The sequence below is a fragment of the Acomys minous genome, assembly GCF_964271855.1.
Source record: "Acomys minous genome assembly, chromosome: 2".
NCBI lineage: Eukaryota > Metazoa > Chordata > Mammalia > Rodentia > Muridae > Acomys > Acomys minous.
Genome location: NC_140484.1, coordinates 138,501,715 through 138,515,494, shown reverse-complemented (window position 1 = coordinate 138,515,494; position 13,780 = coordinate 138,501,715). Strand labels below are relative to the sequence as shown.

The window sequence follows — 13,780 nt, the reverse complement described above, 5'->3', positions numbered from 1 at the left end:
TCACCCACATTCATAAAAGAAACATTACTAAAGCTTAAATAACAGATCAAGCCCCAGAGACTTTGCCACCCCATTGTCACCAATGGACAGATAATTAAGACAGAAACTAAGTGGAGAAATAATGAAACAAATGGATGTCTTGAATCAAAGGATCTAACAGATGTCTACAGAACATTTCACCCAAACAAAATAGTGTAGCTTCTTCCCAACACCTCACAGAAGCTACTACAAAATTGACCATATACTCAGACATGAAATGAGCCTCAATAGATACAAGAAGATTGAAAAAAATCCTGTATCTTATCAGATCGTCATGGCTTAAAGCTGTAATTCAACAAAAACTTATATAACGGATAACCTACAAACTGAGGGAAACTGAACAACTCCCTACTCAATGACAACTGGGTAAGGGATTAAATAAAGAAATTAAAGACTGCCTAGAATTCATTGAAAATGAAAACACAACATACCAAAACTTATGAGACACAATGAAAACAGTGCTAAAAGGCAAGTTCATACATACCACTAAGCACCTTCATAAAGAAATTAGAGAGATCCTGTACTAGCAACTTAACAGCACACTTGAAAACTCTAGAACAAAAAGAAGCAAACACATCAAAGAGGAGTAGACAACAGGAAATCATCAAATTCAGGGATGAAATCAATGAAGTAGAAACAAAGAGAACAATACAAAAAGTCAGTGAAACCAAGAATTGATTCTTTGAGAAAAATCAACAAAATAGAGAATCTCTTAGTCAAACTAACTAAAAGACAGAGGGAGAATATCCAAATTAACAAAATCAGAAATGAAATGGTGAACGTAACAACAGACACTGAGGTAATAAAAAAATTCATTAGGTCTTATTGCAAAAGCTTCTACTTTTACAATATATGAAATATATGATTTTCTTCATAGATTTCACATCCCAAAGTTAAATCAAGATCAGGTAAACAGTTTAAACAGTTGTATAACAGTCATCAAAAGTCTCCAAAACAAAACAAAACAAAACAAAAAAATCCCAGGGCTAGACATAAAAAAAAAGAGTTAATAACAATACTCCTCAAACTATTTTACAAAATAAAAACAAAAGGAACATTACCAAACTCCTTCTATGAAGTCACAGTTACCCTGATACCAAAGCACACAATGATTCTACAAAGAAAGAGAATTTCAGACCAAATTTCTTTATAAACATTGATGAAAAAGTACTCAAGACAATACATATAAACCGAAACCAAGAATGCATAAAAATATCAACCACCATGACCAAGTATGTTTCATGCAGGCATGCAGGGGTGGTTTAATATATGAAAAGAAAAAAATCACATGACGATCTCATTAGATGCAGAAAAAGCCTTTGAAAAATAATCCAACACCCTTTCATTATGAAGTTTTGGAAAGATTAGGGATATAAGGCCCATACATAAACATAATACAGGCCATATATGGCAAGCTGATAGCCAACATCAAATTAAATGGAATGAAACTCGAAGTAATCCCACTAAAATCAGGGCCAAGACAAGGCTGCCCACTCTCTCCATATCTCTTCAGTATAGTACTTGAAGTTCTAGCTAGAATAATAAGACAACTAAAGGAGACCAAAAGGATACAAACCAGAAAGGAAGAAGTCAAAATATCATTATTTGCAGATGATATGATAGTATGCATATATGACCCCAAAAATTCCACCAGAGATAATTTTTTAAAAAGTTCTACCAGAGAACTCCTACAGCTGATACAACACCTTCAGCAAAGTGGATGGATACAAGATTAATTAAAAAAAATCTGTAGCACTACAGTATACAAATGACAAATGGGCTTAGAAAAAATTATACCCTTCACAATAGCCATAAATACTATAAAGTATCTTGGTGTAACTATAAATGAGCAAGGCAAAGACATATATGACAAAATTTCAAGTCTCTGAAGAAAATAATTGAAGAAGACAACAGAAGATGAAAAGATTTCCCATACTCATGGGTTTGTATGATTAACATAGTAAAAATGGTAATCTTACTGAAAACAATGTACAGATTTCATATATTCCCCATCAAAATACCAACACAAATCCTTACAGACTTTGAAAGAACAATTCTCAACTTCATATGGAAAAAGGTCCAGAATAGGTAAACTAGTAGAACTTTGGAAGTATCTCAGTCCCAGACTTCAAGCTATATTACTGAGCAATAGTAATAAAAACTGCATGGTACGCGCAGAGAAATAGGCTAGGGTTGGCCAGTGGAACAGAATCAAAGACCCAGAAATAAACTCACACACCTACAGAAATTTGATTTTTGACAGAAGAACCAAACAATACAATGGAAAAAAGATAACAGCTTCAACAAATAGTGCTGGTCTAATTGGAGGTCTACATGGAGAAAAATACAAATAGATCCATATTTATCACCCTGCACAAAATTCAAGTCTAAGTTTATCAATAACCTCAAACTAATACCAGATACACTAAATCTATCAGAAGAGAAAAGGAGGAAGAGCCTTGAAATCATTGGTACAAGAGACAACTTTCTGAGAAGAGCACTAACAGCTCAGGCTCTAAGATCAACAATTAATAAATGGGGCATCTTGAAACTAAAATTCTTCTGTAAGGCAAAAGACCCTGTCAACAGAGTCAATAGAGTGAAATGACAGTCTAAAGATTGGAAAAAAGTCTTCACCATCCCTGTACCCAACAAAGAGCTAATATCCAATATATATCTAGAACTCAAAAAATTAAACAATAATGAACAAAACAACCTAATTAAAAATGGGGCACAGAGCTAAACAGAATTATCAACATAGGAATCTCATATGGCTGAGAAGCTCTTAGAGAAATGATAAATGTCCTTAGTCATCAGAAAAATGCAAATCAAAATGACTCTGAGATTTTATCTTACACATGTCAGAATGTCAAGGATAAAATCTCAAGTAACGGCATATGATGGCAAGGATTTGGAGCAAGGGGAACAAACCTTTATTGTTGAGAGAAAATTTAGAATAGCTCTACATCAAGACCCAGCTTACTACTCCTGGATATAAACTCAAAATATGCTTCAGCACACAACAAGGACACTTAACTATGGTCATAGCATCTTTATTTGTAATAGGCAGAATCTGGGTACAACCTCAATGTCCCTCAACCGAAGAATGGATAAGGAAACTCTGCTACATTTACACAATGGAATACTATTTCAGCTATTAAGAACAAAGAAATCATGAAATGTGCAGGCAAATGAATTGAACTAGAAAAGATCATCCTGGGTGAGGTAACCCAGACCTAGAAAGACATACATGGCCTATGTTCATATTAAGATTTTAGCCCTATAGTACAGGATAAACATACTACAGTGCACAGACACAAAGACGGTATGTACCAAGGAGCATGCAAGGCAGGATGCTTAAATCTCAGGCAGAACAGGAAATAGAATAGACAGAGGTAGTGTTTTGAAGAGAGGGAACAGGGTAGGAGAGGGAGTGAAGAGGGTTATGAGGGTGGAGATTAGACCTGAGGAGAGCTGGAGCAGGAGAGCAGAAGGTCTGTAGAGAAAAGAGAGTGTGTGTGGGCATCTCTGCAACAAGCTGGAGACCTAAGTCAGAGAGTATATGGAAGGAACTCTAGCAGAGACTCGTAGTAGCAAGGGCTATAGAGCCTGAAAAGGACACCCTCCAACTAGACAAGTGTTCTAGTAGAGGAAAAGGAACAAAAACCCACCCACAAAAACTTTGACTCCCAATTTACCCTGCCTAGAAGATGTGCATTGATAAAGATGGAAAAGAGATTGAGGGAATCTCCTACCAGTTCCTGGTCCAACCCAAGACCCACTCCATGGGAAAAAAAGGCAGCCCCTGACACTACTAACCATACTATGCTATGCTTGCAGACAGGAGTCTAGCGGAGTTGTGCTCTGAAGCGGCTCTACACAGCAGCACTTCGAAACAGATGCTGAGACTCACAGACAAACACTCAGTTGTGTGTACAGAGTCTTGTGGAAAAGTGACAGAAGGACAAAAGGACCTGGAGGTGATAGAAGTACAATAAGAAGACCAATAGAGCCATCTAACTAGGGCCCAGAGGGCCTTGCTAAGACTGAAGCACCAACCATAGCCCATGCATGGACAGGACCTAGGTGCCCTACAAAGATATAGGAGATGAGCAGCTTAGGCTTCATGTGGGTCTTCTAGTAAGAGGAGTGAGGATGTCTCTGAAATGGACTCTGTTGTCAGCTTTTTGATCACTTTCCCCTGGTGGGATTGCTCTGCCAGCTCATAGTGGAAGAAGACATGCTCCATCTTGATGCAACTTGACGGGCTGGGTTAGACTGGAAGGTGGTCCCCCTTATCACCTGGATGGGGAGGAGGGAGGAAGGGAGGATGGGACTTGGAGGTTAGGAGGATGGAGGTTTGAACAGAATGTAAAGTAAATAAATAAATGAAGTAAAAAAGAACTGGTGAGTGTACCTCATCCTTGAATCAAGCCACTTCACCACATCAAGTCTCACCAAGAATAAGTGCATCCTCTTCTGCTGAGGCCAGACAAGGCATCCCATTAGGGGGAAGTGATTCAATTGCAGGCAACAGTGTCCATTTCAGAAACAGTCCCTGCTCTAGTTGCTAGGGGACCCTCCATGAAGACCACGCTGCCCATCAGTTACATATGTGTAGGGGGCCTGGGCCCAATCCACGCGTGCTCTTCGGTTACCCCTTCAGTCTCAGGAGGTCCCCATGGGCCAAGGTTAGTTGGTTATGTTGGTCTTCTTATGGAGCTCTCATCCCCTCTGACTTACATTACTAAAGGGGCCCAGGAAATCTTAAGGCAATGGAGTCCTAACAGCTGGAAGGAAAATGATCCCATTGGATGAAAGCTTGAGCAGCAGATGATGTATGCTGAGAGAAAGAACAATCTAGTCCAGACAGCTGAGCCAGCCAAGGTATTTGAAATAAGAAACACTGAAGACATAATTGAAGAATGGATATGTGAGAAACTTGGATTTTTCCACTAATATGGACTTCTGTGTTTCTAATGTATTTATGTATTAACCTGACCATACTCAACTAGTCACTAATAGTCATTTATTCCCCCCCCCAAATGCACTGTTAGTTACAGTTTGTTTCCTGCAGTAAGGAAAAACTCTTCATTTGTGCAGTTTGGACAAGGGGGAAATCGTCTTCACAGTAATGAAACTTTGTGAAGTGTTTCCTATACAAGGAAATCTGTCATTGTTAGGTGGACTGCTTTCTCGATGGATCATTTGCACCGTTGTGACTAATTTCTGTAATTTGTGGTTCAGAATGTGTTACCGTTTGCAGACACTATTGGAAGTTGTGTATCAGTATATTATCAAAGGCTTTGTTCCTGATTATATCACCAATAGGGGTTGTAGAACATACTTAGGTAACACTTTAGAGCAGCTCCTAATGTCTTGTGAGCACTGTCCTAAATATGCTGATATTGCGCCTTTGATCTCAGCTTCAACATTTTCATAAGACTTCTACACTGCCAGTATTCTGGATTTGGTGAAATTATTACTTTTTTTAAAAAAAGGGGTTCAAGTAAAACAATTTCCTAATATGTATAACTGAAGTTTGCAATTAAACCAACTTGTTATTTTTTAAATTCCAAAACAAGATGTGGTAGTAGCATGAATGTTAAAGAACCTGATACTGAGGTTGGCATTTAGTACTCATTTGCAGGTAATATAAATATCTCTGCAGGGATTTGTATGAAAATGAATATTCTCTGCAAACAACATATTCTAAATAAAGTTGCCTTATGAGAAATGAATGGCACAGGTTATACTACTTATTCCATCTCTTCTGGCCTGGGCTTATGTTTCCCCTTGAAATAATATCACAACGCTCATTTCTTTACCATGTTAATACAGTAGCAGAAGACTGGAGGACTTGGCAAAGTTCCCAAGTCATAAGATAAGTGGTGTTTGGCAAGAGGTAAATGTGCCCCACAGAACCAAATGCGACCCAAGATATTTTAACAACTTTATCTCTAGCCACTTCCAGATATTCATAGAAACAACAATAAGCATGTCAAAAGTTAGAAGGCACTTGTGGACAGGACATTGGATGAAAGCCCCATAAACACATAATTTCTAGTATCTAAAGCAGTCTCATGATAATCATCTCCAGTGGCCCCAGGACTCTCATTAAAACTTCAGTGTTCTAAGCCCCACCCTTAAGGAATGCAGAAGACACCACCTTAAATTATAAGAGGCTCTAATTTCAGATAATTGTCACAGATCAAAGTGGGAAAATAGCTTCACTCTACTTTCTGTATTATTTGATGTACAAAATCTCAGAAAGAACTTCAGAAAGCCAAAGTGAGAGATGTCTCCAGACATTTTAATTACTTCACGATTTTAAGAGAGTGGAGAGTGACTCTCCTTGAGAAGGTGGAAATGTATGATTAAAAAAAAAATCATTCCTTACAGTGAACAACTGCTTGGGTTTTTCGTAATCAAGTGTTCATGGCTGCTTATTGCTTGGTAGAAGATAGTAGGTAAATGTTAGCACAGATGACCTTAAAATTTAATGATGATGCTTTCTTATTCTTTATACAGATGAAGCCAAGAAAAGTGCACAGGGAAGAGATGGACTGAAAGCAGAGAATGGGATGAGAAAAGCCAAATGAAGCCTGGGTAAGATACAGAGGAGAAAATATCAGTTGTTACAATATTGTAAGTATCTTATTCTATAGTGGCAGCCAAGGGTAAAGGAGGATTGAAATGGTAGCACGCTGACATTCTTCCACTTTGTGGCAATAGATTGGGGAATTTACCATCATGTACATTAAAAGTATCAAAAGTACCCATGAGACCATCAACCAAAGTCACTGATGAAGTCTGGGAAAACTGCACAGACCTTGATACTCGGATACCACTCTCTTGAAAACACCAAGAAGTTATACTGAGTATGAGGGGAGATTTTTTTTTCACAAATTTTAGCAACTCTGACATGTCCTTTATAAAAGCCCATTTGTGCGCATCTGGTGACTCCATTAATTGGGGGTAGTGCCTAGAAATGCAGAGATAACTTCTTTCTCCTAGGCTGCAAGCATCCACTCCTGTAGTTGATATTTGTGTTACCTTGTTAGTTTGTTCACCACTCATAAATGCAGTTAATTAGGAAGGAGTGAAGCACCTAAACACCATTCACAGTGCTGACTGCTGAGTGTGTAGGGCCCTGAGGTCATCGGGAGAACTGCCAACTGCCCAATGAAGCAGTTACAAGTCTACTAAAGACTGTGTTGGAAAGAGATTAGCATATGCACACAAGCATTACGTGTGGAAAAGTTTCTGGAGAGCACAAGGCTTTTCCCTACTACCACTGAACTAGTTGTCATCAAACCTGTATTCATCGGGTTGATATTCTAGGATTCAGACACAGCATTTTTAAGAGTCACTTCCTAACAATGATAAAGTTAAGCTTATTTTACACCCACACCTATATACCTTTAAATCTAACATATATAAAGTGTTTTAAACACCTAAAAGAAATGATTAACACAGGCAAAGAGGTTTAGGAGGCTCCCCTGGAGCAAGTAACATTGATAGGTCTGCTTAGAAAGTACATTGCAGGTGAGTAGAAAATCAAGAAAGAAGTTGTACTCATATCCCTTACAAATTCTTGGTGTTTTCAAGAGAGTGATGTCTGTGTATCAGGGATACCTGCATATGGGAACTTGGAAGCAGGAAATTATCATGGACAGGCAAGAACCTAAACTCATGTTTGAACCTTTGCATTTTGGGAAACTTTCAGGTCAAATAGACAAGCAGAGGTTCTCCAGATTTTCTTTGCCTTGCTGTAAACAGGCCGCACAGGTGCACTGACTAAATGTGGACTAAGTCCCTGTCTGAGCTAGAGTTTCCTTGTCGCAAGAAAACCACTGTAGTAGCACATATCTTTTAGGGTATCTGTGAAGACACAGAAGACTGAAGAATAGAAATAGTCAATAAAAGTTAGAAGGAACTAAGAGACTAGCCGAGCACACCACTGGTTATGTCTAAGGGGATTTTCCTTAGAGCATTGATTAAGATTGAAATGTGCATGAGATCATCCCACAGTCTGAACACACGGATGGAATAAGAGAGACAAAGTGAAGTGAAGTTGATAAGCACAGGCATTCCCTCTATGTTTCCATGAAAAGAGCCACTTCCTCTTGCATACGCTTCTACTTCACCATCACCTCAGGCCCTAAGCAATGGAGTCAGAAAATCACAGACTGAAACTATGAGCCAAACAAACAGTCCCTCCATTTGAGTGTTCCCTTCAGTATTTGAGTCCCAGTTATGGGAAGATAACCAACACAGAAAGCGTGGAGGCAACAGTTCCTACGCAGAAGAAATGTAACATGATGGTAGATTTGATATGGAAAAGCATAGGAACAGGCAAAACTGTATGCAGACTCCTCATGTCATTCTTGCCCATCAAGTTCTGCATGAAGTGAAAAATTAATAAACAAATGAGTTAGAAATATGCTGTGAAAACTGATCTTAGAAATTTAAATTGTTTCCTTCAGGTCTCTGCTGTAAGACCACTGAAGTATACCAGCTGGAAGAAATTGTTGATCAAACTTTATGACTGAATTTGACCGTCTAACTTGAAACAATGTTTTCAAAATCACTTCAACACTAGGTAATTCCAATGTAGTGATCTGAAGAACTTCAAAGTCATTTATTTGTGCTAAGAACTGTCTCACTATGAACTATCAATGTAGTGACATTATTACATATTTAAAACAAGCTGAAATAACCTGGCAATTTTGTTTATTTCATCTTATTTTCAAAATTGTCACTGTGATGGCTAATTTTAATTGTCAACTTGACCACATTCAGAATCAACTAACACCCAAGCAGCTGGGCACACTTGTGAGGGATTTTTTCATTTGGGGTGGGACAACCCATCCTAAGTCTGGGCTACACCTTCTGGTTGCAGGTTATATGAAAGGACATGGGCAAAGCAAATTTTGCCTGCTTACCCTCAGCCTCACCAACAAGTTCACCTTTCCTGCTGCTAAGGCATTTTCTGTGATGTCAGATCCCACTTCTCTGTGATTCCAAAAGAGACTGATGACCAGCTAAGACATCCAACTCCATAGACTGAACAGCTATCAGATTCCTGGACTTTACAACACTAGAAGGCTACTGTTGAACTAGCCAGCTCACGTCCAACAAGCCACTCTAAGAAATCCCATTTTAACGTACATGGCTTAGTTTATTAGTTCTGGTCATTGAGAGAGCCCTGACTAATACAATTACTGTTTGGAACCAGAGAATGGTAAGGAACTTAGGTTTACATTGAACATAGCTGAGAACAGTATCAAATATCTTTTGGAAATTTTCATTAATCTCTCCAAAGCATTTTTACAAGTCATAAGTCCACTTTAAATAACATAAGCATAATTAAAAAGACTAAACTATCTGGTCTTCAACCTCATCAGAGAATTGAGAAGAAATAAAACTTAACTGAGTAAACCAGAAGTGCAGGTTAGCAACTTCCAAAAAGAAAAAATGACAGAGACAGTTTGGTGCCTGAACAGTCACCTGAAACTTTCTATAATGTAGTATCAACTTCAACCTTCTGGTCCACTATAACTGACAGACATACTTGTGAGACAGGATATACTGAAGACTTGCTTACCCTGTCTTGGCAGAATTTGGCCATTGACTCTGCCTGTATCCAAGCTTGTCTATTTTTAGGCAGAATTCTGTCTGTGGAAGAAATGAGGACATTTTTCCCAGTGGCTGGTTTGATGAATTTGAAGCCATTTTCATAAGGAGGTACTTTGATGCTTACCATCTTCTTGAGGTAGGCTGGTTGTTGCCAGGAGTTAACCTGTCTTGTTGTGAAAGAATCTTTAAAATATTAAAAGTATCTTTCAGCGTCATATTCTGAATGTCTATGAGGTTTTGAAGACCTTATCTAACTATTTTACCTTCTCTTTCTATAGGACCATATCTATCTGTTAAACCTAGGATGTATATTCTCATGATAAAAATAGACTAGTAATTGACATGGCCATGATTTGATCAAGCAACAATTAGCTTGTATTATTTAATTATCCTAAATAGCATGCTGAGAGGAATGAATCCTGTCAGGTCTTATCCATCTTCAGCGTCAGGTTCTTTTGTTCTGAAAACATATAAATTCTCACAAGCACATTTATAGTTTCCTCTTTTTAATTAAGCTTGGTTGTTTAGGGGATAAGACAATTTTAGGTCTAGATTGATGTTTTAAATTGATAGAGATTAGACATGATAGATATTGGTTTACATTCAAAATTTGAGACTCACCAAGTTAGGAAAGATGTTTTCTGCAAGGTTGCCAAATACAAACACCATGAATGTAACATTTGTATAATCTCTGATTGTTTTGTGGTTCTTGCTGTATAAAAAATAAAATCTTTAGTAACTCCCCCCATAGCCTACAATATGTTGAAAGTGCACTCATCTGTATGAAACATAGCTTGTTTCTTTGTTTCTCTGTGTGTGCATATATATTTGAAAATAAAATATCTAGAACACAGCTAATAAAGCTAATTGCATAGATATTTTAAGATGAGTTTATTACAGCTAAGATTTAAAATCTTGGTGATTTTTTATTTCTCTGTTATGTATAATCATTTCAAGATTTTTGAGAACAAAGTCTGTAAATTATGACATCTACAGTATGAAAAAATGAATAGTAATAATTTTAACATGAAAATATAACATAAGCAAATGGATTGTTTTATCCTTTCATCAATCCAGAATATAATCATATAAAAATGGACTGGAAAAATATAAATTCACAAAGTCCGGGTGGTGAGATCAAAGCAATTTTGTACATATTTTTCCTCTCATGCAGATCCTGATTGAGAAACACAAATATCAAGAGCAGTTTTATGACTAGAACCCAAGAAGCCACGTAAGCCCATTTTATGGTTTTGAACAGATCTACATACTGGAAATATTTTCATCACTTAGACCCCAAACTTTGTCCTCAGCACCCTGCATACGGGTCTCTCTTTAAGGTTATTAAGTTTGTTAACTCCAGTGACCTTAATTCAAATCCTGGTGACATCAGTGCAGAAGTTCCCACAGTCATCGCTTAGGCTTCTCTTTAAGCACACATCTACTCTTGGGCAAAATCACTGCCACCAGGAGAATGGCCAATCACAGCACAGTGACTATGTTTGTTCTGTGGGGATTTTCCAGTTTTCCCGAACTGCAGAATCTACTCTTCATTGTGATTCTCCTCTCCCATATGACCATCGTCTTAGCCAATGCATCCATCATGGTGGCCATCAAGCTGAATCGCAGCCTTCACTCTCCCATGTACTTCTTCCTCTTTGCCCTGTCTCTTTCAGAAACCTGCACCACTATGGTGATCCTGCCCCGCATGTTAGTAGACTTGCTGTCAGAGAGCAAGACCATCTCTCTCCCTGAGTGTGCTATCCAGATGTTTTTCTTCTTTGGCTTGGGAGGCAATAACTGCTTCATCTTGACTGCCATGTCCTATGATCGTTACACCGCTATCCACAACCCCCTGCATTATCCGCTCCTGATGACCCATAAGATCTGCCTTCAGTTCATCATGGCCTCTGCTGTGCTTGGCTTCTCAGTCTCTCTGTGTATTGTTACCATAATATTCACCTTGACTTTTTGCAACTCCAACATCATTCAACACTTTTTTTGTGATATAGAGCCTGTGGTCTCACTTGCCTGTAATTACACCTTTTACCAGAAAATGATTCTCCTTGCATTCACTGCCTTTACGTTGGTGGGTAGTTTTATTTTGATCATGGTTTCTTATGTCTTCATTGTGAGAGTAGTTGTGAAGATGCCCTCTGCCAAAGGAAGGTATAAGACCTTTTCAACGTGCTCATCCCACTTCACCGTGGTGTTCATCCATTATGGATTTGCTTGCTTTGTCTATCTGAGGCCCAAGAACAGTGACTCTTTCAGGGATGACACACTGTTGGCAGTGACATACACGGTTCTGACACCTCTGCTCAACCCCATCATTTACAGTCTAAGGAACAAAGACATGCAGGCAGCCCTGAGGAAAGGCATAGGCAATATAATCAGGTTTTCCCCTCAAAAGTTCTAGTCCAGTTTCAGTCTTCTTGCTGCAAAACTCAATGGGACATTAAAATGCCAAGAAATATTTAATATATGTGTATATATTGTATATGTAGAAACAGATACTAATCATGTTTTTTAGCTGTAATTTTAATTTTTTTCTCATTAAACTTTTAAAGGGTCTCAAAATTCTGTGACAGATTTTTGGTCAAGTTGTTTCCATTAAAAAAATACTAGTTTTGAAAATTAATAACTTAAAACTCACACACACACACACACACACACACACACACACACACACACACACACAATGGTCCACAAAACATTCTCCTTTCCTTCTGAAGGTTTTATGATGCATTGTTGTCACTAACCAGTCATTTAGTATTAAACTTAAATTGACAATTGAGACAAACAGTTCAGAGACCTTTCTTCCACCACTGATTAAGACTGGGGTGGCAAGTGTTAGGGATAATATTCATTTAGAATTCTGAGCTTTCTGGGCAGCTCCAGCAGCCTTTTTGTCCACAGCTTTGATAACATCATTTCCAGCACTAATTTGGCCTGGATCGTTCAGGATAATCACCTGAGCAGTGAATCCAGCTGCTTCCATTGGTGGGTCATTTTTACTATCACCAGCTACATTGCCACATCTAACATGTTTGATGGACATGTTCTTTACACTGAAGGCCACATTGTCCCCAGGAAGAGCTTCACTCAGTGCTTCATGGTGTATTTCAACAGACTTGACTTATGTTGTGACACTGGAGCAAGGGTAACCCCCATGGCAGGTTTAAGAACACCAGTTTCCACTCAGCCCACAGGGACAGTGCCAATACCACCAATTTTACAGATATCCTGAAGAGGAAGTTGCAGAGGCTTGTCAGTTGGATGACTTGATGGCAGGATACAATCCAAAGCTTCCAGCAGTGTGGTGCTACTGTCACTGCCATCTTTGTAGGCGACTTTCAATCCCTTGAACCAAAGCATATTGGTACTTGGCTCCAGCATGTTGTCACCATTCCAACCAGAAATTGGCACAAATGCTACTGTGTCAGGTTGTAGCCAATTTTCTTAATGTAGGTGCTGGCTTCCTTAACAATTTCCTTGTATCTCTTCTGGCTATAGGGTGGCTCAGTGTAATACATTTTGTTGACACCAACAATCAGCTGTTTCACTCCCAGGGTGTAAGCAAGAAGGGCATGATCACTGGTGTGCCTGTTCTTGGAGACATCAGCCTCAAATTAACCAGCACCAGCAGCAATGAATAAGACAGCACAATCAGCCTGAGATGTGCCTGTAGTCATGTTTTTGATGAAGTTTCTGTGTCCTGGGGCATCAATGATAGTCACATAGTATTTGCTGGTCTCAAATTTCCACAGGGAGATGTCAATAGTGATACCATACTCATACTTAGCCTTCAGTTTATCCAATACCCAAGCATACTTGAAGGAGGCTTTTCCTATCTTGCTGCCTCCATTTCAAACTTTTTAACAGTTCACTTGTCGATTTCACCGCATTTGTAGATCAGGTGGCTGGTTGTGGTGGACTTGCTGGAGTCTACATGTCAAATGAAGACCATGTTGATGTGAGTCTTTTCCTTCCACATTTTGGCTTTGAATTAGTGGCGGTTTTCACAGCACCTGCTTTCTAATGACAAACCTGTTGTAAAAAAAAAAAACAAAGCAAAACAAACAAAACTCAATATGCT

At 38.6% G+C, this 13,780-nt stretch overlaps 1 protein-coding gene and 1 pseudogene across 2 annotated transcripts; one reads left to right on the top strand and one right to left on the bottom strand.

The window, feature by feature from the left end:
* Positions 1-11,155: 11,155 nt before the first annotated feature.
* LOC311591888 (olfactory receptor 10K1-like) lies at positions 11,156-12,100 on the top strand (the record flags this gene model as incomplete). Its single annotated transcript, XM_084771706.1, has 1 exon — positions 11,156-12,100. The coding sequence occupies one exon, from the start codon at positions 11,156-11,158 to the stop codon at positions 12,098-12,100; it is 945 nt and encodes a 314-aa protein (XP_084627832.1).
* Positions 12,101-12,547: 447 nt separating this feature from the next.
* Positions 12,548-13,693, bottom strand: LOC311591886 (elongation factor 1-alpha 1-like; annotated as a pseudogene). The gene has a single exon. The product of its transcript is annotated as an elongation factor 1-alpha 1-like (transcript).
* Between the last annotated feature and the right edge of the window lie 87 nt (positions 13,694-13,780).